Source organism: Podarcis tiliguerta, assembly GCF_965153285.1.
Source record: "Podarcis tiliguerta genome assembly, chromosome: 5".
Classification (NCBI taxonomy): Eukaryota; Metazoa; Chordata; class Lepidosauria; order Squamata; family Lacertidae; genus Podarcis; species Podarcis tiliguerta.
This window is the reverse complement of record NC_139538.1, coordinates 86,708,217-86,735,954: the sequence shown is the minus strand read 5'-3', so window position 1 is coordinate 86,735,954 and position 27,738 is coordinate 86,708,217. Positions and strand designations below refer to the sequence as shown.

Below are 27,738 nucleotides of genomic sequence, written 5' to 3'. Positions count from 1 at the left end.
AGCTAAACCCCCCTCCCCCCCCCGGGGGGGGGAAGGGAGGGCGGCGTTTGGGTCCTTTTCCTAAACAGCCGCTTTAAGAGACGATCTCGCCCCGCCTCCTCGCGGAGCAGTAGGGTGGGAGCTGGGGGGCTGGCTGGCTGGGCAGGCGTGACTTTCCGGGACTTCTGGGGCCTCCCCGACGGGGCGGTCTCGGGAAACTGTTGCTGCCGTGCTGCTGGCGCTTGCTCCGGCCGAAGCAGAAAGCCTGAGCCGCGCGGGACGGAGAAAGGGAAGGCCGGGGTGGGAAGGGAAGGGGAGAAGCGGCCGGCGGGCACGGAGAGTCGGGGCGAGCACGACGGGAAGGGCGGTCGGGAGCCCGGCCCTTGTTTCCTTCCACCCATCGCCCTCCTTCCGCCGCGGGCGATGCGTCTCCTGGTCCTGATGCTGCTTGGTTGGGTTGGCACACCAGGTAAGAGGGCGCACGTCGATCGGGACCGGGGATTCCCCCTCCTCGACTCTCCCTCCCTCCCTCTCTTCCAATCCCCCCCCCACCCTAAGCTCCCCCCCCCCCCATTACGGTCCCTTCCAGCAACCGTCTCCCGGATCCGCCATCCGGCGCCCTCTGCGCTTCTTGGACGGGGCGGGCGCAGCTGCTCCTCTTCAGCCAGGCGCCCAGGGCAGCAGCTGCGACGGCGTCCGCCTGGGAGGCGAGCCAAGGCTGCCGAGGACAGAGGGAAGGGATCTGCTTGGAAAGTTGGTCGTGGCGGTCCCCTCGCATCCTCGCGACGACCTCTGCGCAGCGCCTGCTTGCTGCCGCCCCCTCCAAGAAAAGTGAACTGAGGCGGGCGCCAGATCTGCTCAAAAGGGGTTTGGGTGCAAGCGAAGGGGCGGGGTGACGCGCGAACTGTCCCTATGACATCGATAAGTGACAGATCTGTAAATGGGAGCGTGCTAGTTTTATAGCATAGGAGCCAACTCCTAGGCACTGAGGTCTCTCCGGCCCCCCAGTAAAATATTTGAGGGGGCCAGGTCCCTGCAAAGTGGATGGCCATTGCCATTCAAATGGGGTGTGTGCGCTGAGTCTTGTACTCAATTATGTGGGGCGGATCTTACCTGGGCCCGCCTCCCTGATATTTTATTCAAGCTGGCACCCCTGTTTTACAGGTACAGTGGTACCTCGGGTTACATACGCCTCAGTTTACATACGCTTCAGGTTACAGACTCCGCTAACGCAGAAATAGTACCTCAGGTTAAGAACTTTGCTTCAGAATGAGAACAGAAAGCGTGTTCCGGCGGCGCAGCGGCAGCGGGAGGCCCCATTAGCTAAAGTGGTGCTTCAGGTTAAGAACAGTTTCAGGTTAAGAACAGACCTCTGGAACGAATTAAGTACTTAATCCAAGGTACCACTGTATATGTTTGTCAATGAATCCTCTTAATATGACACACGGATAAATCAATGTGCAAAATGGTGAGTGAGAACCGTAAATGCAATAAAAAACAACAACCAAGTTGAACAAACAGGATTGGAGTAGAGGATGATAATATGCATCTTTCTGAACCAGAAAACCCATATTGGACTAAATTTAATAGCGTGGAATGCCACCTCATGTTTCTGCTAAACAATCCTGTTTGCTGTAAGTTCCCGGGATTTTTCCACCGCAGGAGAATACATCTTGAGAAGGGCAAATGCACACTCTGGGTAGCCAGAGGCACTGACTGGAGAGCTGTGATTGGCCCTGTTTTCCCGGGATCACATACCCATTGCCTGCTGGCACTGTGGGTTAAACCACAGAGCCTAGGACTTGCCGATCAGAAGGTCGGCGGTTCGAATCCCCGCGACGGGGTGAGCTCCCGTTGCTTAATCCCTGCTCCTGCCAACCCTAGCAATTCGAAAGCACGTCAAAGTGCAAGTAGATAAATAGGTACTGCTCCGGCGGGAAGGTAAACGGCGTTTCCTTGTGCTGCTCTGGTTCGCCAGAAGCAGCTTAGTCATGCTGGCCACATGAACCGGAAGCTCCCTCAGCCAATAAAGTGAGATGAGCGCCGCAACCCCAGAGTTGGCCACGACTGGAACTAATGGTCAGGGGTTCCTTTACCTTTACCTTACCCTGAACATGCCCGATCTCGTCTGTTAAGTAGCAAAATTCTTGCTAATTTATCCCACGTAAGCCTCAGATCTTTATTCCTGACTGGGAGGGTGAGGTCTTCCCCATATGAACCTACCCAGACCCTGAGATCATCCTCCGAGGCCCTTCTTTGTGTGCCCCTTCCATGAGAGGTCCGGAGGGTGGCAACACAAGAACGGGGCCTTCTCTGCAGTGGCTCCCCTTCTGTGGAGCACTTTCCCCAGGGAGGTTTGCCTGGTGCCTTGTGCCTTCATTATACACCTTTAGGCACCAGGCAAAACTGTTCCTCTTTAACCGGGCCTTTGGTTGATTGTCATCCAATGCCCTTTTAAAATGTGTTGGGGTTGTTTGTTTTTGTTTTGATTATGTATTTTGTGTATTTATATTGGGATTTTATGTTACCACCTTGAGAGCTGCGGGTATAGGGTGGTATACAAATGTAAACAACAACAAATTCCCAGGGATGTCTCTTTTTCCGGGCTGGCAATGGCTTCAACTTTGCTCTCCCTGTAAATGGCTCAACATTATTCATGAAATTTAGGAGCAGCGATATGTACAGTGATGAGTTGGTTCGTAAGAGTTGGTTTGTAAGAGTTTACAAGTCAAAAGTGATGTCAGTTTTTAGACTGCAGCCCACATGTTTCTTGGGATTTTCCATCTGTTTCTAAGGGAAAAAAATGTGTAAGTTTCCCATTGTGTATTTCCTTGAACAGTGTTAACTTACAACTAAATAGAATATAATTTACAGTACACGACACCATTTAAAAGGGGCCATGGGAACGCTACATATAATTTTTTTAATAACTTGATTTTTACTAGCACACGCACACACACACACACTGCTTATAGGTAACTTTTTTCTTTTTTTACTCAGGAGGCAAATTAAAATTTCCCCATATATGACCTTTTCTCAGTCAGCAACCACAACATTTCATGCAATATAGGAGCCTGCGCATAAAGCAATCTGTCACCTTCTTCCCATTGCGGCTCCTTTCTGGTTGGCTACATGCTCACAAGAAATGAAATCGCCACAACTGAGAGGTTGAAAGGGGGTTTGATAGCTGTTGCCAGATGAGAGCAGCTTGTTCCCATTAGGTGAAACAAAATATCCTCATATCTGCTTCATTGTGGATGCTACATATGTTTGGTAGACAGAATGTAAATATCCATATTCGATACATGAACGAGTTGACTGTTCGTTTAACACTGGATTTAAGGAAGCTTTTTTAATGTATCTAGCTCAGTTTAGAGATTTCTCGGGTTCGTTCTGCATAATAAAGTGGTGCCTCGCAAGACGAAATTAATTCGTTCCGCGAGTTTTTTCGTTGTGCGAGTTTTTTCGTCTTGCAAAGCACCACTGCATTTAAACACTGACAACGGCGGGGAGGGGCAGGGAGAAGCAGGACAGCTGCCGCAGCCGGTACCTCAGACTCACCCGCGCGTTGCGGCCACCGCGTGACGTGGCTGCTGGAGGGTGGCGGGGCTCAGGAGCGCGACTCCAGGGAGAGAGAGGCGCTGGCGGCAACGGCTCTCTGAGGGGAGCGCGCGAGGGGGGTGGGCAGCGACGCGAGGCACTAACCGTCAGCCGGAAGGTGGGAGGGAGCCGGAGGAGCGGGGAAGCGAGCGTGCGTGCGTGCAGTGCCCGTCGCCATGACAGGAGAGGCAGGGCCGTTTCGTCTAGCGAAGCAAGCCCTTAGGGAAATCCGTCTTGCGAAGCACCTCAGAAAATGAAAAACCCTTTCGTCTAGCAAGTTTTTCGTCTTCCAAGGCATTCGTCTTGCGGGGTACCACTGTACCTCTACCTGTGGTGGAAATGTTATCAAGTTGCTAGCTTGTCAGTTTGGAATGAATCCAAACACTGTTTCAAGCTATTATTCTTGAGTGCTTTCAAAAAGTTTGCTTTGCTCTTCTAAGCTCTTAGAACAAATGGATTGCATGTCACCACAGTTTGCATTTGCCATGTGTCTGTCTAGCCTTTTAACACCCACCTGCACTTATTGCATAGTAGTATTTTCAGAAACCAGCTTCATGGCCTCAGATGAACCTGCCTCAGGAAAGGTGCATCCTGGTTGCTAGGGAGGAAGGAGGGGCACCTGCAGACCTGCCAAGGGCTCAGAAAGGAGGCAGGATCAGGAAAAGTGTAAATCAGAGGAAACAGCTGGAGAGCTCAGTTGGTTAGAGTGTGGTGCTGGCAATGCCCACGTTGCAGGTTTGATCCCCGTAAGGGACAGCTGCATATTCTTCTTTTGTTTTTGAAATAGTTTTTATTGGTTTTACAAAATAAATCACAGAATTAAATTTTGTTTTTTGTTTTGTTTTGTTCTTAATTTTTTAAAAATGAATTTTATTAGTATTTTCCACACAACAACAACAACACGAAAGATATCAAAAAATAACAATACACAACACAGAAAAATCAACATTCGAAAACTAAAACAACAACAACAAAAAATCCATATGTTACAAGTTAATATTATAAACACTAATCCCACAGCACCTCCTTTATCTCTCATTGTGTCTTCCTGTTTTCCTGTTTTCTTTATCATCTCTATCCTAACATCTAAATATAAATCCTTCCTTTCACTTCACAAGGTTATTCCAGACTCAGCGAGATTTCTGCCCTCGAACCTTGACTTTTGAGGTATTCATTTGGGCACTCCCATTCTTTTTTTACTTCACTTTTAGGTTTTTGTCTTATTACGTCTGTCAATTTGGCTAATTCTAAGTATTCTGAGAGCTTACATAGCCACTCTCCCCTAGTGGGTAACAGATTCCCTTTCCAGTACAGTGGTGCCCCACAAGACGAATGCCTCGCAAGACAGAAAACCCGCTAGACGAAAGGGTTTTCCATTTTTCAATGCGCTTCGCAGGACAAATTTCTCTATGGGCTTGCTTCGCAAGACGAAAATGTCTTGCAATTTTTTTTCGCTCCCCACCCCCTTTTTCTAAGGCACTAAGCTGCTAATAGCCTTTTAGCAGCTAATCCGCTAATCCCTTAAGCCTTTAATAGCCGCTAATAGCCGCTAAACCGCTAATAGCGCTAATCCGCTAATCCGCTAATAGGGTTGCTTCACAAGACGAAAAAACCGCTAGATGAAGAGACTCGCGGAATGGATTCTTTTCGTCTTGCGAGGCACCACTGTACTTAGCCACCAGGATTCTTGCTGCGGACATTGCGTATAAGAAAAAATTAGTTTTGTCTTTTGGATTATCGTCATTTAAAATTCCTAAAAGGAATGCCTCTGGCCTTTTACTATATGATATTCTTAATATTTTCTTTATTTCTTCATGGATTTATTGGTTTTACGAAATAAATCACACACTTAAATTAAATTTTGAAATAAAACAAGATTCATCTGAATCGTAGGACTTTCCTCCTCACCTCTGTGGGTCCTTTAAATATCTCAATCAACTGCATATTATAGTTCATCTGAATTATAGTCCCCGAACATATCCAAAGTCTTTGCAACATTGCAGGTGTTATTCAAAGCCTGCCAAAGAGTTCAAGTGTTTACAGTGTTCTTTTAAATACAGTGGTACCTCAGGTTACAGATGCTTCAGGTTACAGACTCTGCTAACCCACTGAAATTGCAGACCGCCCTTTGTGCCTCAGTTTTTGAACACTTTGGAAGTTGGATTACGTTCGAAAACCGAGGTACCACTGTATAGAGAATTCCCCCCCCCCATTTTTTATGTTTTATTAATTTTTATTTATGGACTTTCCATAAGTTGCCTGACTAGGGCAACCCAAGTCAGATGGGCAGGGCATAAAAAGTATTATATTATTATTATTATCATCATCATCCTCATCATCCTCATCATCATTATTAGGACTCCCTATTTTCATTAGAGAAATGTTGGAGGGTTATAGCACAGATTGTACCAGGTGTAAGGAGAAAATCTCATTTTGATTTTACTAGAAAATACGTATGGATGTATTTCCATTGATATGACACAAGAAGCCTAACAAAGCTCGGTGCCATTTAAACAACTCAGTACCAAAGCCCACACACTAATGTGCAACTCATCATAATCCAATGGCCTTTCCTTTTGTTGCTGACAGCTGATAGTCTGTGCTGTAGGGTAAGTGCTGGGAAAATAGGATATCCTACCCAGAAAAAGTAAAACCCCTATAAAAGATGCACAAATCTGTTCCCCATCATCCTCACCATTAAAGCAATAAAGGTAAAGGGACCCCTGACCATTAGGTCCAGTCGAGACCGACTCTGGGGTTGCGGCGCTCATCTCGCTTTATTGGCCGAGGGAGCCATCATACAGCTTCCGGGTCATGTGGCCAGCACTTCTGGCGAACCAGAATAGCGCACGGAAACACCATTTACCATATTTTTCGCTCTATAAGACGCACCAGACCACAAGACTACTAGTTTTTGGAGGAGGAAAATAAGAAAAAAAATATTCTGAATCTCAGAAGCCAGAACAGCAAGAGGGATCGCTGCGCAGTGAAAGCAGCAATCCCTCTTGCTGTTCTGGCTTCTGGGATAGCTGCGCAGCCTGCATTCGCTTCCATATACCCCAAGGTTCCGAGGTGAGGCAGTCTCTTACTTTCAGAAAGTACCGTATTTTTTGCTCTGTAAGACTCACCAGACCACAAGACGCACCTAGTTTTTGGAGGAGGAAAACAAGAAAAAAAATATCCTGAATCTCAGAAACCAGAACAGCAAGAGGGATCGCTGCGCAGTGAAAGCAGCAAACCCTCTTGCTGTTCTGGCTTCTGTGATAGCCGCGCAGCCTGCATTCGCTCCATAAGATGCACACACATTTCCCCTTACTTTTTAGGAGGGGAAAAGTGAGTCTTATAGAGCAAAAAATACGGTACCTTCCTGCCGGAGCAGTACCTATTTATCTACTTTGACGTGCTTTCGAACTGCTAGGTGGGCAGGAGCAGGGACCGAGCAACGGGAGCTCACCCCATCGCCGGGATTCAAACCGCCAACCTTCTGATCGGCAAGTCCTAGGCTCTGTGGTTTAACCCACAGCGCCACCCGCGTCCCTTATTAAAGCAATAGCTTTGCATTTATTGTACATGGAGGTCACATGCTCTTGCAAGAGCCTGCTTGCATTTACCCATCTTTCCCTTTGCAGGTGTCTATGAAGCGCTGAATGTCACCGTTTCTCCTGGACCCAGAGTGCAATACGTGGTTGGAGACAATGCTACCCTCTTTTGCCACGTGTCTCAAAAAAGACGAATAGAGAACCTCCTGGCTGTCCGGTGGCTCTTTGCCCTTCCGCCGACCCAAGAGTACCTGATGATCAAAATGACTAAATATGGAGTAGTCCAGTACTATGGGAATTACAACCGCCAGTTCTATAAGCAAAGACTTCACCTTTTGGAGGAGAGACATAGGACGATGTACACATTTTTTATCCTGAATCTCCAGGAAGCTGACCAGGGACACTATATTTGCAAAGTTCAGGAGATTGGCAAGTATAGGAACAAGTGGACAGCGTGGTCAAACAGCAGCGCTTCAACGGAAATCCAAGGTGAGTCCAAGAGCAGCTCCTCTTGCAATCTCCCCTTATTTTTATGGATTAAAACGTTTGCAATTCTTGCCGGCCTGTCTGTATGGAAGAAATCGAGAAAGAGCTCAAAATTGACCCAAACCATTTAGGATTTGTCAAAAATACCGTATTTTTCGCTCCATAAGGTGCACTGGACCATAAGGTGTGCCTAGTTTTTAAAGGGGGAAATCAAGAAAAAAAATATTATCCCCCCCCAGTACAAAGAGCAGCGGACAGGCTGTGTGCAGCCTGTCCACTTATCCCGGAGCTTCTCGCGGCTGCCGGGGGAAGCCCGGGTTCCCCCCCCCCCCAGCCCCAAAGAGCAAAGAAGCCAAGACAGCGAGCGGGATTCATCCCGCTGGCTGTCTTGGCTTCCTCTTTAGCCGCGCGCAACCTCTCCAGCCGGGAGAGGCTGCGCACGGCTAAAGAAGCCAAGACAGTAAGACAGTGGAGTGCGGGATGGATTGCGCTCGCTGTCTTGGCTTCTTTAGCCTTGCGCAACCTCTGTTGGGATACTGCCAGGGAGACATAGTCCATCTTGACTCCACGTCGTCTCCGGACTTCCATTGATCTCCCGTAGACACGCAGTATCAGCAATTAGTGACACGAGCTCTAGAAATAGCTTGCCACATTCCAGAGCCGTGCACGCTCTATCAGCAGATAACGCACAGTGAAAGATGCAATCAGGAGAGCATTATTTATAAGTTTATTCAGCGTTGATCAGAACAAAGAAAAACATGACTGCCTGCTTCAGATGTCTCTGGCAGAGAGAGAGAAACGAAAGCAAAGACATAACAGAAACATCCTGTGAAACAGGAAATACGCAGACTCTGACACAAAAAGCCTGCTCCCTTTTAAGGTGGGACGGAAATATCCTAACAACCTCTCCCGGCTGGAGAGGTTGCACGCGGCTATGGCAGAAGCCAAAACAGCGAGTGGGATGGATCACGCTCACTGTCTTGGCTTCTCCGGCCAGGAGAGGCTACGCGCAGCTATAGCAATTCCCCCACCTCCCGCAAAAGCCCACAGGAGCCGCTCATCCTTTAAGGAGCGTGCGGCTCCTGCGGGCTTTTCTACGAGGAGGGAGAAAGGACTGACTTGGGGGCTTTTCCTGCCTGCCTCCCCCCTGCATTCATTTCATTAGATGCACACACATTTCCCCCTACTTTTTAAGAGGGGGAAAGTGCGTCTTATGGAGCAAAAAATGCGGTAGTTGAAAGCAAGTACTGCCTTTGCAAATAACCAACACTCTGGGCAAACAGGAAGTGTTGTACTTGGCTGCTTATGTTGCATCCCACAGGGCTGTGCATTGCCTTCCCTGCTTTGCTGCGAGGAAGTTCTGCCAGATTGATACTGAATTCTGTGCTGTATGTATGCTGTTATGAGTTGCACTTGCCTTGCGTTTGAAGTCTGCAGCTTCTACTGGGAATCTGGGGGAAGCCTGTACTTTACATATATAGAGAAACTCCCTTAGTGCTTTGCATCTGCTAGTAAAGGACTGAACTGGCTGACAAGCTGGGGGTCTGACTGAATTTCTTCCAGCACAAACTGCACTGCCACAGACCCACATGCTTGGGGAGCTGTATACTTTTGGCACATCCCATATGCCAATGCTAACAGCCTTGTTTTATACACATTTACTTAAAAGTGAAGTTCCACTTAATTTAGATATGGTTGCCATATGTTCAGGTTTTCCTGGACATGTCCAGGAATCGCTCGGCAAAATGGCGTCTGGGCGGATTTTTGCTGAATCGGCAAAATGTCTGGGGGAACCCAGACGTATGGCAAGTTGGGCTATTTTTTTTCAAAATATATATATTTAAAAATCTAAGAGAAGAACCCAAATGATTTTTTTTGGGGGGGAGATCTTCTCAGAAAAATCTCAACTGCACAGTTTTTTAAAGCCATAAAGAACATAATTGTGTTTTATGTGGCCCCTGATACAAACCCCCACATTGTTTTCTGCTATTTCACTGAGCTGAGAAGTTTATTATATGGCTTAAGGCAGGCACCCCCAAACTCGGCTCTCCAGCTGTTTTGGGACTACAACTCCCATCATCCCTAGCTAACAGGACCACTGGTCAGGGATGATGGGAATTGTAGTCCCAAAACATCTGGAGGGCCGAGTTTGGGGGTGCCTGGCTTAGGGAATCAGCTGCTTGCTTTTGTTGACCTGCAATCCACTTTCACAGTGAGACCTTTTAAAAAGTGTGTGACTAGTTTGCCAATGTTGTTGTGTGTTCCATTGCAGTGATTTCATCCAGAGTTTCGGATGACTCCAACGCTGAGAAAAACCACAAGGCCTGGAAGTTCTTTGAGGGTTAAGTATACGCTTCCCCCCTTTGTTCATCTTCGCGAAGATGTGAGAATCCACTGAAAAGTACCGTTGTGCAGCCTTGCTTTTTCTTTTGGGGCGAAGTAAGCCAAAACACTCACACCCCATAAAATTTTGTACCCACTGGTTTTAGGAGCTCTTAGAAGGGTTACAGCCATAGTTACACATTTACTTTAACCAGGAGTCACAAAAAAAATAAAAATGCTTCAGGGCTCTAAATGTAATTGGCACATAATCCTGCTTTCTGTAAGTGGGGGAGAGGGTGCCAGGTCTCGTTGCCTTGATTGATTGATTGATTGATTGATTGATTGATTTGGTGCCAACTTAAATAAAATATTGGGGGGACATTTATATGTGGGTAAGCCTGACTGAATATAATATAAAGAGTAGAACAGCAAGTGTTGCGTATTCAACATTCATTGTCATTAAAGAACATCTTACTAAATGAGCAGAAATTAATGTGGACAAAAATCGGGGAAGTTTTCAGAAACTGAAATGATGCAAACTCTTCCCTATAGAAGAAAATGGGTACAAAATCTTGAGACAGACAGACAGACATTTGCTCTTGAAAATTCATGTCGATGAGTCTGATTTTAAACATGTTGGATTGTTACCACAAATATTTTATAGAATATTAGAGCCTTTGGGTTCACTTGCCTTTGGAGTGAAGTCATTGGCTTGCAGTGTCTCTCTGCTTGTTTGAAATCCTCCCTTCTATATGGAAGATGTGCAGTTTTGTTGACTATCTGCCAAACAAAACGTTTTTGAACTCTGATATCCCATTTTCCTGGCGTTGTGGAAATCTTTCATGCAATCTCCAAACAGTCATTTTATTTGCTTTGTTAGGAATGTTCACATCCTCTTGTTTCTAGTTCAAAACTAAATCGTTCCAGGTGACTAAGAAATACAGAAACTGAAAGTCAATCACAAGAAGCGGCTTTCAAAGCTGACAGAAGGGTAGTGGAGAAAATATCAACAAGGCCATAAAAATGAGAAAGGGGAAGAAAATGGACTAAGAGGCAAGCGAAAAGCCTTTTCAGGAGGCAGCAAAATTCCACCAGAGAAGGGACACTTATCAGATTCTGAATGTATGCAAAGTATAATATTATAGAAAAGCTCTGCCCCTCCCATTCCTCAGGGAATCCGCCTTTTCCAAGCTCTTCCTCATCATTGGGCTCAGCTGTTTCCTTGCCAGCCAGGCAAAAAAACAATGACCAAGCGGGCAAGTGATGTCTTCTGATGTTCCTCCTCACCCCTGCCACAGTGAGACATCAAACATTAAAAACTTCCCTGGCTGCCTTCAGATGTCTTCTAAAAGTCAGGTGGTTGTTTATTTCCTTGACATCTGCCAGGAGGGCACCACTACCGAGAAGGCCCTCTGCCTGGTTCCCTATAACCTCACTTCTCTCAATGAGTTTAAACCTTTTATCATTTAAGCCTTTTATCAAGTACCTCTGTGTCGGGTAAAAGGGATGAAGGTGGCGCTGTGGTCTAAACCACTGAGCCTCTTGGGCTTGCCGATCAGAAGGTCGGTGGTTCGAATCCCTGTGACAGGGTGAGCTCCCATTGCTCTGTCCCAGCTCCTGCCTACCTAGCAGCTCGAAAGCACACCAGTGCAAGTAGATAAATAGGTACCGCTGTGACGGGAAGGTAAACGGTGTTTCCGTGCGCTCTGGATTAAGTCATGGTGTTCCGTGCACCAGAAGCGGTTTAGTCCTGCTGGCCACATGGTCCAGAAAGCTGTCTGTGGACAAACACCGGCTCCTTCGGCCTGAAAACGAGATGAGTGCCACAACCCGTAGTCGCCTTTGAGTGGACTTAATCCGTCCAGGGGTCCTTTACTTTTACCTTTTTTTAGCTCTGTGTCGGGTCCCTGTTAAAGACAAGATTCTTGGTAGAACAGGCCTGTGGTCTTGCCCAATATGGATGGTTGGTACAGTGGTACCTCGGCTTACAGACGCTTCAGGTTACAGACACTTCAAGTTACAGATTCCGCTAACACAGAAATAGTACCTCGGGTTAAGAACTTTGCTTCAGGATGAGAACAGAAATCATGCGGCGGCAGCGGGAGGCCCCATTAGCTAAAGTGGTACCTCAAGTTAAGAACAGTTTCAGGTTAAGAATGGACCTCCAGAACAAATTAAGTTCTTAACCCGAGGTAGCACTGTAATATTCTTCTCCTTTCATACCTTTCTCACCAAGATTTTGGGTCCGGGGCTCCGAGCGTGTTTTTACTTTTGTTCAAAACTTGCGTATTCTTTCTTGGGTAGACATCAAAGCAGATGGCTGATACGCATCCGTGGTTTGCCTTTCAGACCTGTATGTCTATGCTGTGTTCGTGTGCTCCATAGGAATCGTCAGTGTCCTGCTGTTCACCGTGGTTGTCCTCTGCCAGACACTGATCAACAAAAAACGCTCCCGTGGTGAGTGATGAGGAAAGGCTGAGGCAGATAAATGGCGTTTTTGTGTGCATTTAGCAATACCATTATATCTCGCCACATTGCTTAGCACAGTCACGTTTTTGCTTTTCATTTAATGAATCGTAGAATTGTTAGAACCTTTTAATGAGGGTGAAAGAGGAGAGCACAAAATATGGTTTGAAGCTCAACATCAAAAAAACAAAGATCATGGCCACTGGTCTCATCACCTCCTGGCAAATAGAAGGGGAAGAAATGGAGGCAGTGAGAGATTTTACTTTCTTGGGCTCCATGGTCACTGCAGATGGTGACAGCAGAACAAAATTAAAAGACGCCTGCTTCTTGGGAGAAAAGCAATGACAAACCTAGACAGCATCTTAAAAAACAGAGACATCACCTTGCCAACAAAGGTCCGTATAGTTAAAGCCATGGTTTTCCCAATAGTGATGTATGGAAGTGAGAGCTGAACCATAAAGAAGGCTGATCACCGAAGAATTGATGCTTTCGAATTATGGTGCTGGAGGAGACTCTTGAGAGTCCCATGGACTGCAAGAAGATCAAACCTATCCATTCTGAAGGAAATCAGCCCTGAGTGCTCACTGGAAGGACAGATCGTGAAGCTGAGGCTCCAAGACTTTGGCCACCTCATGAGAAGAGAAGACTCCCTGGAAAAGACCCTGATGTTGGGCAAGATGGAGGGCACAAGGAGAAGGGGACGGCAGAGGACGAGATGGTTGGACAGTGTTCTCGAAGCTACCAGCATGAGTCTGACCAAACTGCGGGAGACAGTGGAAGACAGAAGTGCCTGGCGTGCTCTGGTCCATGGGGTCACGAAGAGTCAGACATGACTAAACAACAACAACATATCTTGCCATATGGTTTTGCACATAGTCACGTTTTTGCTTTTCTTTTAATGAATCATAGAATTGTTAGAAGGGACCTCAAGTGTCATCTAGTCCAACCCCCATTTGTTTTTTGTTTTGTTTTTAGAGTTGTTTAACAGTACTCACAATTCATCACCCATTTCCATGCACATTACTGTTTTGGGTTTGTTTTCATTACTGTTTCTATTAAAGCCTTCCCCAACTCACAACGTGTATGAATTATACATGTTAAAGAGAATTCCTCTCAGTTATTATGGAGATAGTATCTGACACCAGCAAAATTGAATCAAATATTTCCTAATGTTAGATCAATATTTGAAACGCCAGAGCTTCAGGAACAAAGGATATATTCTCTGATAATACCCCCAGATCAACATCTTCTGGGATTCTATTTTAGCATAAATTAAAACCTCCAAGAGATACGGTCTGCCAAAAGAACCTTTAGTAATATCATTTTGCTATCTTAAAGGGACAGTTCTAACAGACGATTTGTAAATGACAGTTTACTCACTGACGGCAGCCTTGTATGGCTGTTTGCTATCCCCGGAAGAGAGCGAGTCTGCCTATGACCAATTCATGGATTGCAAATATTTGGAAGCCCAAGAAATTGGGACATGCCATATAGGAAATACGAGGAAGGCAGGTAGACAACAGGATAGCAAATGAACAGGATTCTCTGTTTTCTTTTGGAGTAATGAAGGTGCAATGAACTGTTATTGGGTGAAATTTAACTCATAACTTTAAGGCAAATGCAATTTGTTTTTATTCACATTTCTTTGCTTTTTATCTTTATAATGGCAGTATTTTGCTTGATTAACTACTAGCCTTGTGATAAACATGCCACAACATTGTAATTTGTTTAAGTTATAGCATTATCACAATTCTGATTTTGCAGATATTTCTTTCTTCCTCTCTCTCTCAAATACACTTGAAGCTTCCTTCTTTCATTTTGCTGAGAAAATCTATAGTAGTAATAATCTATTATTACTAATTACTAATTATTAATACCCCCTCCATCTGACCTGATTGTGTTATCCGTTTAAAAGTAGAAGTTAACCCGTGCTTCAGATTATTTGCAAAGAAACATCGGCATAGGGGTGTATTGGGTGCTTCAGAGCAGGGGCACACCTTGGTAATATGGCACCCAAATTTTGATGCCCCCCACAGCACTCCCTGCCTTCCCAAAGGCAGGGAATCAAGGTGCCAGGCTTTGGGAAGGAGGTGGGGAGGGGCTCTGGTAGGGTCCTAGAGCTCTCCATCCTTCTCCCTAAAGTTGGACAAGTGCTAACGAGACTTTGGGAAGGAGACAGGAAGGCGCCCCTTTGGCTCGGTGCAATGGAACCAGTCGTGCTGCCCTAAATTCACCTCTGTTCCAAGGGTTTCTGGGATCGTCCAAGATTATGAGGGATCTGTATGATAATTATAATATTATAATAATTTATTATTTATACCCTACCCATCTGGCTGGGTTTCCCCAGCCACTCTGGGCGGCTCCCAACAGAATTAAAAGCACAATAAAACATCAAACATTAAAAACTTTCCCAAAGAGGGCTGCCTTCAGATGTCTTCTAAAAGTCAGATAATTGCTTATTTCTTTGAAATCTGATGGGGGGGGCATTCCACAGGGCGGGCGCCACTACCAAGAAGGCCCTCTGCCTGGTTCCCTGTAACCTCACTTCTTGCAGTGAGGGAACTGCCAGAAGGCCCTCTGTCTGGGCAGAACGATGGGGGTGGAGACACTCCTTCAGGTGTACTGGGCCGAGGCCATTTAGGGCTTTAAAGGTCAAAACCAGCACTTTGAATTGTGCTTGGAAATGTACTGGGAGCCAATGTAGGTCTTTCAGGACCGGTTTCATGTGGTCTCGGTGGCCGCTCCCAGTCATCCGTCTAGCTGCTGCATTCTGGATTAGTTGTAGTTTCCAAGTCACCTTCAAAGGCAGCCCTGCATAAAGTACATTGCAGTAGTCCAAGCGGGAGATAACTAGAGTATGCACCACTCTGGGGAAACAGTCTGCGGGCAGGTAGGGTCTCAGCCTGCGGACCAGAGAAGAGGGGAACACTGCCTTTGACTTGTCCTGTGACTTTGCATCATGGGCCTACCTAGCTGGCCATTGCCTGAATGAAGAATGTGCTTTTCCCTCTGTTCCACCTTTTTGAGATTCACATATGCTTTACAACTTATAGACCCTCAACCTGTAACAAGAAGATGGCAATTGCTTACCTAAATACAAAGGGTATATTTTCTGCAGTACCACACTTTTTAAAAACAATGCCTTTCTTTCTCCCCTATTTTTCTTTCTCCACTGTTTTTCACAGTGAAACATTACTTGGTGAAGTGTTCCCAGAACAGGTAGGAAAAGGAGACAATACATATAATCTTGTTTTTCCTGTCTCCAGATAGTTTATACAGATTGCTTTGCTTATTTTCTGTCTGACAAATATTGTATATATCTTAACATATAATAAAAAGGTTAGGCTGCCATCGTGCTGCAGTTCACTTGGCTGCTGATAGGTGGCACTGTACCTATCCATGATGGTGGACTTCTGAGAGCTGCTAGGCAATAGCAGCAGTGTTGGAGGGCAAGGAGAAAGGAAATGGAGGAGGGGAAACAGAGTCAGATAACCCAGGCAAGAGGGGAGAAGCTAATAGGAGCTCCACAGCCTTTTAACCCCCTTCCTATTTGTGGGGCTGATCAGGCCCTTTTCACAGAAATCGAAGAGCAATTGTTATTTCCACCAGGGGGAATTTGATTTAAATCAAATCAATTTAAATCACTAGTCAATAAGACTTGATTTAAAACATTTTTTTAAACAGAAAGACTCATTCTTGCTGGTATCAACTTAATATTTACAACCATTTTTTGAATAATAAGTAGTTTTTACAGTTATATAAAAAAATACTAATTTGGTTATACTATGAGAAATACATAGACAGATAATTAGGAAATTACTGTGAGGTTTCATAAGTTAACTGGTTATATTTGGACAACTTTTCTGCTGTACTTTATTGGAAGGAGAAAAATAATCATTTCCTTAAGAACAATTTAAACAATTCATTTAACTAAAATAATAGCATTATAGCATGTGTATCCATGTTTGTTAACTTATGTGGTTGAACAATTTTTTTAAAAAAACAACTTAGACTGAGTTTTAGCACACATGAAACACTTGAAACAAATCCTTATTTCCTGATGAATAGCCTTTGGAGTATAATATAACTTAAATACAAAACTATCTTTAGAAAGATTTTTCCTCCAAAAGCATTTTATTTTAAAAATCCGATTTAAATAAAAACAAATCCTATTTAAATAAAAAAAATCCAATTTAAATTAAAAAATCCATTAATTTTTAAAAAATTTATTTTTATCCACCCTGATTTCCACTATGAATGGGTGTGTATGTGTACACACACACACACACACACATACACGTGGCTCTTCCTCCTCCTTTCCTCTCCGAGCAGGGATAGAAACTTATATATCCTCCCATATAAAGCTCCCTAGAAGCTCCAGGCCCCTTTGGCCTATCCTGTGTCTAGTCCTAAAGCCATCCATATCTCATCTTAAAATAGGGTTACCAGATGTCCCCGGTTCCTGGGGGGCAGTCCCTGGATTTGCAAATCTGTCCCTGGACAAATTCCGTCCCGGAATGTCCCCAGATTTGCAAATCTGTCCCTGCGAAACGTGGCAACGGCAGTCTCAGCAGCCCGGAACCAGGCTGGTAGCGCAGTTAGCTCTGGCTGGCTTCAGGAGCTGCTCGCTGCCGTGGCGCCCGCCATTTTCCTCGCCGGAAGTCCCCATATGATGTGTCTGGTGCACAACACATCATATGGGGACTTGCTGAGTGGGCGCCTCAGTTCGGGGGCAGCTTGTGGGCTTGTAAAACGACCCCCATGGGCTGCTTGTTGCCCATGGGCCTTAGGTTACCAATCCCTGGACTATACCATTTCAAACTATAGTTGAATGCTCTCCACCTCCTTCCGATAAAATTCTCCCTGCAAGTAAAATACACAGGCAAACTTGGCTCTTCAGATGTTTTGGGACTACAACTCCCACCATCCCTAGCTAACAGGACCAGTGGTCAGGGATGATGGGAATTGTAGTCTCAAAACATCTGGAGGGTCGAGTTGGCCTATGCTTGCCGTAGGGAAATATTTTAGCCTAGTTTATTCCCAGATGTAATGATTTTCTAAGCACAGGAAGTTGTTCTTCTAGGGGAGCACAAAAATATTAGTCTTTTTGCAGTCCAGGAACAGTATTCCTGATTCTGCTTTCTGTATAAACTAGGCCTCTGTGTAAATTACTATAGTGATACAAGGTTGAATTGGAAATTCTAATTGTTGTCCATACCAGCTTTCTTTATTTTATTTTGGAGCAATTAATTTGTTTTATTCATTGGACTGGCTTTCATGGATTCTGTAATTTTTGTATATTGCTAGCTGTACATTCATATTACTATTTCATTTCATCGTTCCCCGCTCTGGGATTGAAATATTCAGTGAAGAGCAGGTTATAAATACTTAAAAACAAACAATTTAATGTAAAGAAAACATGGGGGCGGGGGGAGTCAAACTTCTCATAGTGTCCTGAGAGGGGAAGATGCAATAAACTCCATCAGTGCTTGTAATAATAAAGTTGAATCAAATTTAGGGGGGAAGACCAAGAGAAACATAAGTGTGGTAGATGTTGTGGTGGAAATCCGTAATGTGATTTCAGAGCAGTGAATGTGTGTGCAAGCCATTTTAGATCAGCTTTTGCCAACTTGGTGGCCTCCAGATATTTTGGGCGAAGACTACAACTCCCATCAGCCCCAACTAGCATGGGAGTTGTGGTCCAAAATATTATCACATCTGTTTTCCCCTTGAGAAACATCTTTCTCATAATGCATATCCCATTTCTGCATTTGCTTTGATTGAAATTATTCACAATAAATGGAAGCCAACCACTAGTGTGTATCCCTATCTTGGGGCAACCAGGAAGGAATATAATGCTTGGTGACTTCACAAAAAATCAGCCTCCACTCTGGCATGCTTAGCTGGTCTTTGTAAGAATACAGTGATGAAGGTTCAACAGATGATGCAGAGACAACTGAAAACCAACAAAAACTCAAGAGAGAGAGACGGTTAATAAGGCAGATATTGGTTAAGGTTTTGGAGAAGAGACTACCCTTTTAAAATGAACCTTGAATTAAACATCCCAGAGAAGGTTTTATGTGCTTTTCTTCTCCTGCTCTCTATTCACCAGCTTCTCTTGTTTCTCAGCTTAGGGGAAACGGTCACAAGTGTGACAAGCTTGTCTCCAGAACAGCCTGTGAAAATCAAGAAGAAGAAGAAGAAAGTTGAGCAGCCTCCTGCCATCCCTGCGAAAGGTGTGTGGTACCTCCTGAGCTGCGTGTTGTGGTGGGTGGTTTGCTGGGTCCAAAGTAGTGGCCAAGGCGAAGGTTACCAAATCTTCGCAGTCCAGAATTGGCAATGGGTAGACAACCCTTGTTCAGTTTCGTGGTTGGTCTGCGAGTTGCTTCTTTCTCATGTTTGACTCGGCCAGCCTTCTGGTTTGTCCTAAAGAACATCAGATGAACTCCAGAACTGGAAGATGTGTCAGTTTTTGGTTTGCATCTTTTTTCCAGCATAGTTTACTGATCCACATGTTAGAATTCCTGCTCCATGATTGCAGTCATGGGATTGTTGTCTATCCCATGACGGTGTATGTTTTGACTCCACAGAGTGGGAAGTGACGGAGACAGGATGTTTGTCTTACTGTGTTCAGTGAAGTGGGACTATTGTCCTTTGTTCTTTCTCTTTGCTGCCTGATGCTAGAGAGAGAGGGAGCCATGTTGCAGTGCTCCGTGTATGTTTATATGTAAATAAAAGTAGATTAGCCAAAATGCTGAGGTTTGCAATGCGAACTGTGCAAACTCTGCGGATCCCTAAGTGTGCCGATGTCTGTTGGCATCGGTCGCTGTGATGTTCGGGCTGAAGAAAGCTTTTGAAGCTCCTGAACGGTCGACCAGGAGGGAGAGAACATGCCAGTCGGGCATGTTTCTCTGCCAGGGTCCTACTCAAGTGTAGGACGAGCTCCTGACAGTGCACACCATGCAACAACAACAACAAAAGGATATTGGTGCATCAGGAGAGAGTTCTAAACAAACTTTAAAAGGGGCTCACCATTAGCACCAGTCAGCAGTTATAGCTGGTCCCTTTGACCACAATGCTCCCAGTGCCATCAGCTTATTGAAAGCATGTCTTCAAAGGAGATTGTGGTAACTTCTGATCAGCAGTTCCTCTGTTACCATCTGACATCACCCTTTGAAATCTGACCGGTGACAATCAACAGGTAGGCCAGATCCAATTCTTCACCTTTGATCTATCTGCTGCTATGGCAGCACCCATGCAAGATCAACTCCAGTAGGTCCCAGGTTTGGCCCCGATCCAAATGTAATTTACTCTCATGCAGCAAGTGGAGCTGAGTGCATAGAAAGCAGTCTTCCAAAAGTAATAATTGTACCAACGGGTTGTTTGATAGGTAGGGTGGAGGTGAATCCAAGCCTACTATTTCATCCAAGCAACTGGTAAGGAAAATTACTCATTTTTCAGAAAGATTCCCCAAGTGGTAACTGGATGAGGACAGGATATTGGTTGTGCAAGTGCTTCTGCAGGGAATTCCTCAATTGGCGTGGGATGCTGAACATAGAATCATCTTGAATCTATGTGGGACCACAAGGATCATCTAGTCCAACCCCTGCAATGCCCGACATGGGGCTTGAACCCATGGCCTGGAGATGGAAGCTTTGGTTTGAAGGTGGTTCCTGGCTCAATCAGGGTGCCTGTGCCTTCATTCTCAGGGTGCCACTGTTTCTTTTAGCCCTTTAAAGCTATGGGTTTGTTTGTTTTTAATATGGACTTTTGGTTCTTTGTGTGAACATTGCAATCTGTTTGACCACAAGGCTGTGGTTGGAAAACCCTGCTTTTTTGAGCAGATGGTGCAGATTGTTAGGCAAGGCAGTGCATTCCTGTGCGCAAACTGTTGAATCTGGAGTGCTGTTTGCCTTGCCTTTCCATTATTTTGGCAGGTTTTCCCTGAGTTAAAGCTTAGGAGTGTTTCTACATGTCCTAGAAGGAACCCAGTTTGCAGAAATAAGGAGTAACTCCTTGCCGTTCTGTTCTTACCTTTACAGCACCAATATCCACCTCTTTCCCCAAGCCCAAGCTTCTGAAACCACAAAGGAAAGTCCTTTTGGTAAGTAGCCCCACAAAGTCTTATCCAATTCTCACTGTCACCCAGGTTGTTGTGTGGATAGGATTCCCTCCCAACTATAGTGACAAGTTTTGCTTGTACCTTCTAGGTGCATAGCTTATTTTAGCTGGAAGGTAGACCATAGATTTTTGGGGCACAGGTGGCGCTGTGGGTTAAACCACAGAGCCTAGGACTTGCCGATCAGAAGGTTGGCGGTTCAAATCCCGCGACAGGGTGAGCTCTTGTTGCTTGATCCCAGCTCCTGCCAACCTAGCAGTTCAAAAGCATGTCAAAGTGCAAGTAGATAAATAGGTACCACTCCAGCAGGAAGGTAAACTGCTTTTCCGTGTGCTGTTCTGGTTTGCCAGAAGTGGCTTAGTCATGCTGGCTATATGACCCGGAAGCTGTACGCCAGCTCCCTCGGCCAGTAAAGCGAGATGAGCGCCGCAACCCCAGAGTTGGCCATGACTGGACTTAACTGTCAGGGGTCCTTTACCTTTACCTTAAGACCATAGATTAGCTGTCAGGTGGGCTCCTTCATTTGTGTCCCACGAAAAATGCCCTAGTACCCACTTTTTAAAGACCTCTTATTAACTTGAAACCTCTGAGAAGTTACAGAATGGTGCCCATCAGCTGTTTAGCAAGGGAAGGAGATGTAGAGCAGGGAGGGCGAAATTCAGCTCCCCCTCTCAACAGCTGCCAGCACAGCTGGCAAGGATTCTGTATGTGTAACTTGAATGTATCCTTCTGCCAGACTGTGGGTGTAAGCACTTTTTAAACTTCTCCCTTTCCAAAATAAATTCTGGGTCTGCCTAAAATAGCAGGGAAGGCTTGGTTCTGAAGTTGACAAGCTTGCAGTGATCCAGGATCAGATTTCATGCCTGTTAGTTTTGGTAAAAAGTAGAGGAGCACTTTAGATATAGGGCGTTTAACCCACCCGCCCACAGACACACTCACACAGTTTTTGCAGATTACACTTCTCCCACCGCACCCCACTCCCCAATTTGTACAGTTTCCCCTAATACAAAAATGGTAATGGAGAATTGCAGTACATATATTGGCTATAATAATAATAATAATAATAATAATAATAATAATAATAATATGCAGATATTGTGCTAGATGACTTTTGCTGTTTAGTTGCAGATATATATGGCTAATACTTCTGTTTTTTTTAAAAAAGAAATATACAAAATGGGAATGTATATTGTCTCCACCAAATGCACACGCTTCTATTTTGCCCATTGCAAAATGTAATAACAAACTAGGTACACGGTGTCTCTGGGCCTCATCAAATGATGAGACTGGACTGCCAGAACAATTGGCAACAGTGCCATTTCCTAACCTTTCCCACAGACTACAGCAGAGGAGGTCAACTGCCGGCCCATGGGGCTGATTCGCTCCCACAAAAGTGATTTTCTATGGTTCCCCACAATTATTTGGAGGCATAAAGAAAAGTACTGACCACTAGGGCTGGGCAATACCTGTGTTTCAACATCGTGATATGTTGTTGTTGTTGTTTAGTCGTTTAGTCGTGTCTGACTCTTCATGACCCCATGGACCAGAGCATGCCAGGCACTCCTGTCTTCCATTGCCTCTCGCAGTTTGGTCAAACTCATGTTCGTAGCTTCAAGAACACTGTCCAACCATCTCGTCTTCTGTCGTCCCCTTCTCCTTGTGCCCTCCATCTTTCCCAACATCAGGGTCTTTTTCAGGGAGTCTTCTCATGAGGTGGCCAGAGGGTCTTTTCCAGGGAGTCTTCTCTTCTCATGAGGTGGCCAAAGTTTTAGAGCCTCAGCTTCAGGATCTGTCCTTCCAGTGAGCACTCAGGGCTGATTTCTTTCAGAATGGATAGGTTTGATCTTCTTGCAGTCCATGGGACTCTCAAGAGTCTCCTGCAGCACCATAATTCAAAAGCATCCATTCTTCGGCGATCAGCCTTCTTTATGGTCCAGCTCTCACTTCCATACATCACTACCGGGAAAACCATAGCTTTAAATCTACTGATATATCGCAAGGTCTGAAATAAGGATGGAGCTCTGTTGAGGCATTGGCTGGCTTCACGGTTTTTCCCACAACAGGTCCAAACTTATGAAATCAATACCACAATATGGATTTTGGGTGAAATATTGCTTTATTGCCCAGCCCTACTGACCACATTGGGACTCTGCAAAGTTGCATGGTGGCCTCAGAATCAGCACTGGGCTCCCAATTGGTACAGTGCAGTTTGGGGATCTTTGCGGTGACCATGACAGCGTCATGGTGTCGGATTCCTCCTTTCCATTGCTCCTTGTGAGACTTTCCTTGAGTGCTTCCACAGCGCCTGGAGCCTTGGAGCGATTGGGAACATAGGAAGTTGCATAAGTCAGACCATTGGTCTATTGAGTTCGAGAATCATGAGTCTTGGCGTTGATGGGTGAATGAACCTAGTGTGTAGCACTGTAGATGGCCCTCTTTGGAGAGGTGTTTGGTGACTCTTAAAATCACCCACACTAAGCAGAGAGGGCTGGTTAACACCCTTCTTCCTTGCCATTTGCTTGTTCACAACTGCTATTCCCAACCTGCCTTTTCTCCATTCAAAGAAAAAGTTACAAGAGGCCAGTATCTTTTCTCTTGTTGCTGGAAACTGCCAGGCATATGAATCATGTCAAGTACCCATCTTTTCCCCCATTAACAGCAAAAACATGCTGAAAACTATTAACCACCACCCAGCAGCTTCAGAAAGGGAAACAAAGATTGCCACAACTATTCGCCAGCATGTTTGTGTACAGTCGCACCTTGGTTTTCAAACCGCTTAGTTCCCAAACGTTTTGGCTCCCGAATGTCGCAAACCCGGAAGTGTCTGTTTCGGTTTGTAAACTATTTTTGGAAGCCGACGGGGCTTCCGATCAGCTGCGGGAGCTTCCAGCGGCCAATCGGAAGCCGCGCTTTGATTTTCGGACATTTTGGAAGTCAAATGGACTTCCAGAACAGATTCCGTTCAACTTCCAAGGCACAACTAACTGTATTAGGAAGAGAAGAGCCAATGGTGAATTGCAGTTGGCCGCCAAGAGAAGCCCTATTAAAAAGGGCCGTTCTCCCCATTGCCTTGCTGACCCCAACATCTGTTCCAATTTTATGGCATTTTCTGGGCATGGACGTTAGCAGAGATGATGTCGCTGGCTCTACATTTCTGCCCCAATTATCTTTTCTTCCATGACATACTTCACAAGTGCTTTCTAAAGCATCGAGGATAGATTTTTTTGGGGGGTGGGAGGAATCACAAGGGCCCCCTGCTGTCTCCAGCAGTTGGGTTTGGGTGCCCTTTTCGTTTCAGCTGATGCTGCTTTAATTTCCAGGTCAAAATGGTGTTCTGAGAAGCCTATGCGGTTACACACTGGGAAAGTTTCATCTTAACTTTCCCCGCGCAAAGCTCTCTTTCCAACTAAGCAAACTTGGCAAAATATAATTAAAGATAGACAATGGCAGCACACACACCCCTCCTCCGATTTTTGCCTAGGAAAGGGGCTATGATAAAGCTGTATCTCCCATGCTCAGTTATTACACATCCTTTGTTGAGAACTGTATGTGCTCCACAATTTTGAACCTCCTGTGTGTTTCCTCATATTTTCAATCAAATTATTACATACTGGAAATATGCATAAGGGAAATTATTCTACACATTTTATGGTGCGCCGTTGCTTGTAGCAGTAATTGAAGTACCTTTTCCACTTATGAAAGTACTAATTTTATTTGCTTTTATTGCTTTTCTAGATGCAATTATTTATTTAGTGTGTTTTGGCTTTATTAAATTATGTTTACTATAGGAACATCATAAAAATGTATGAAAGTAACACATCAGCCAATGCTGCCCGGTGACCTGTATTGGAAGAATCGAGTGTTATTTTTCATATCCAAACTTAATAGAATAAAGTAGGAATAAAGAGATAATCTACCCAAGAAAACAATGCAATTTCCAGATAATATAATAATACACCTGGACAATGTGATTTCATAAATCTTAGCTCTAAAATTTACATGAGCTGGGTGTTGCAGGGCCGTTTTTGGATTCATGATGCTTTGGGATGGAATTGGAATGAGAAATGTAACCAAGGAGGGGAAGAAAAGGGCCTGTTGGTTTGGCATGAGCAGAAGGTGCCCACGAGAGGAAAACACAAAGGCTAAATGGGCCTAGCCTCCTGAAAGTGAACTCTAGAGTACATCCAGTCATGCTTTCCTCATATGTGAGGCCTATGGAAAGCCTTTATCATCTGCAGTAGACTACTTGAACCCTCCAAATGGAGACTGACATGGCTGAATTCTAATATATATCACAGCACAGACAGAAAGAGCATGTCAATGAAGAGAGATCCAATGTAACCTCCCTGATCTACCACGTTTCTAGATTCTCCTCCTCCTCCTCCTCCTTCCTCTGTGATCGCTCATAGCCAACTCAGACTGTCTTCCATGAATATGGTCTTAACAGTTTGTCCATAAGTGACTCTGGAGTCCAATCCTTCCAAAATGGGGACATAGGTTTCTGGGTGGGAGTTGGTCACGGTGAGGATTTGCCAAGTGTGCCTTCCTCTTGGCACGTTTCTCCCTTTCGTTCTGGGTTCAAGTGCCTTCAAAGTCCATGGCACTTTTGGTAAAGGCTGTTCTCCAGTTGGAGCGCTCACAGGCCAGTGATTTCCAGTTGTCAGTGTTTATACTAAAAAAAATATAAATTTGCCTTGAGAGCATCTTTAAAGCTCTTTTGTTGACCACCAGCATTACGCTTTCCATTCTTAAGTTGGGAATACAGTGGTTGCTTTGTAAGATGATAATCAGACATCCAAACAACATGACTAGTCTAACAAAATTGATGTTGAAGAATCATTGCATCTTCCAGTACACTGACATTTAGTTTGCCTGTCTTTCCAAGTGATGTGATATATATATATATACATATAATATGTTGTTGTTTAGTCGTTTAGTCATGTCCGACTCTTCGTGACCCCATGGACCAGAGCACGACAGGCACTCCTGTCTTCCGCTGCCTCCCGCAGTTTGGTCAAACTCAGGCTGGTAGCTTCGGGAACACTGTCCAACCATCTCGTCCTCTGTCGTCCCCTTCTCCTTGTGCCCTCCATCTTTCCCAACATCAGGGTCTTTTCCAGGGAGTCTTCTCTTCTCATGAGGTGGCCAAAGTATTGGAGCCTCAGCTTCAGGATCTGTCCTTCCAGTGAGCACTCAGGGCTAATTTCCTTAAGAATGGATGCGTTTGATCTTCTTGCAGTCCATGGGACTCTCAAGAGTCTCCTCCAGCACCATAATTCAAAAGCATCAATTCTTCGGTGATCAGCCTTCTTTATGGTCTTTATGGTCCATATATATATACACACACTGTTGGTAGAATCTTTCAAAGAGCTAGAGATGGCATTTATAAGTGGTTCCTGTTTTGCACACGTACAGTACAGTTGGTAGTACAATAGCTTTGTAAAGCATTTTGGTTTTCCTGCAAATGTCCCAGTAAGGTTACCATGACTTCTAGGTGAGTGCTAGGCACTATGTTCTGAAGGTTTCAGTATAGGTCAAGGGAGCATTCCGAAGAACACTGTTGAGCTATATATTGAAGACCAGGATGGAGAAGAGGTTCTACTTTGGGTTTGCTGCTGCTTGTTGCCTTTTTATATATCTAATTTTAATTGGACATATTCCACACAAGTCATGTTTTGTATTTCTGCCTATAAAATAGACATCTTAGCTTGCAGGCCTATGCATTCTTACTTGGGAGTTAAGCCCCATTTAAATCAGTGGGACTTACTTCTGAGTAAACACGTGCTGTTGATTCAGTCATACTCAGAGTAAGCCCATTGAGCATAATGGACATGGCTAACTTGGATCCATTGATTTCAGCGGGTCTACTCTAAATAAATCTCAGTTGGATACAACCCTCTGATTCATGTTTGAGGAACTGATTCTATATGTAACCGGGGAAGCCCTGGCTCTGGGCCATAGTTCTATTTTGCTGCTGCCGTTGTTCATTTTACTGCTGTCGCATGTTTGCTAAAAGGCAGACTGCCAAATTACCCAGTCAACTCAATTGAATGGACACACTTCTCCAATTGTGTTTTGCAGCCAAAAATCGCTGATGAGAATCTAACCTATGCTGAACTGGAACTCATCAAACCTCACCAGGAAGCGCAAGGCATCCCTACTATGACTGTTTACGCTCAGATTCTCTTTGAAGAAAACAAGATGTAAACCCAGGACAGGTCCTATTTTCGATGGCATATTTAAATTCCTTTTTTGTGTTCTTTATTGATAAAACGTTCTCTTCTTTTCTTTTTACTTCCATTCCTGTCTTGTGGTTTTTTTTTAATAAGGTCTTCAGAATTATTATTCTTGAGAATCTATGTGGTGCCCTGTTTAAGCTTGAAGCTGAGGGCGCTGAACCCTCTACTTCACCCACTTTTAATGTTAAATAGCATTTTGATTCTTTTTTGATGATGGGAGTTAGCCACAAAAGCACCCCATGCTAAGACGCAGCTCCAGCTTCGCAACGGAGCCACAGTTCTCGGTTTTCTATATGTGGGAAGATGTCCCAGAGAACTTTGCAATCCAAGGATACTTTTCCAGTCCTCGCCCCTTTGGGTTCCCAAACACTGACATTTGCAGATGTAATCTCAGAGACTCTATCATCTTTGAGAATTCTTGGAGAACAGGTGAGTCCCTGCAGACTGAAGGTGGGAAAATGTGGTTTCCCATCTTCAAAAAGGGGGTGGGGAAGAAGTCCCCAAGAAACTACAAACCACTTGACACCAGGAAATTAAACTGCTGTCCTGTGAACACTTGGAAATGTGTACAAATTCTGGCAGCATATGCACATTCTCAAAAATGTCACAAAGTTTTCACATATTGCCCAGAGAATGTACAAAATGCACCTGGGACATGCATGTTCTCCTTGTTAGAGAGATACATAAATCCCCAGAGAATGCAAACCATTTCCTGTTCATGTGCTGATTATCTGCACATTCTCCATGTGGCTTGGCGAAAGTGCACATTGGCTAGTTGTTTTGCACATTCATCTCACGTTTCCTCTAAGATTACCTTACATGACACCAATATATACATAACATTATGTTTATGTCTATTGTACTGGTTTGCTTCTCATTCATCTTTTTGCTCTATTAGCTGATGGGAATTCTGAAGGCAGGGGACGTGTTTTCAGAACTCACGCTCGTTCAGGGGGCTAAGAGGAAGTACTCCCTGTCATTTCCTGCT

General features: G+C 44.8%; 1 protein-coding gene and 1 long non-coding RNA gene across 2 annotated transcripts in view; both read left to right on the top strand.

Annotated features, from left to right (window-relative positions):
• VSTM4 (V-set and transmembrane domain containing 4) lies at positions 1-26,811 on the top strand. The gene is made up of 8 exons (XM_083440565.1): positions 1-448; positions 7,209-7,607; positions 9,877-9,945; positions 12,276-12,383; positions 15,578-15,611; positions 18,522-18,628; positions 20,435-20,496; positions 26,593-26,811. The coding sequence occupies exons 1-8, from the start codon at positions 403-405 to the stop codon at positions 26,716-26,718; spliced, it is 951 nt and encodes a 316-aa protein (XP_083296691.1). The 5' UTR covers positions 1-402; the 3' UTR covers positions 26,719-26,811.
• Positions 1-27,738, top strand: part of LOC310677600 — a 90,486-nt gene that overhangs the window by 3,657 nt on the left and 59,091 nt on the right. The window lies entirely within an intron of this gene.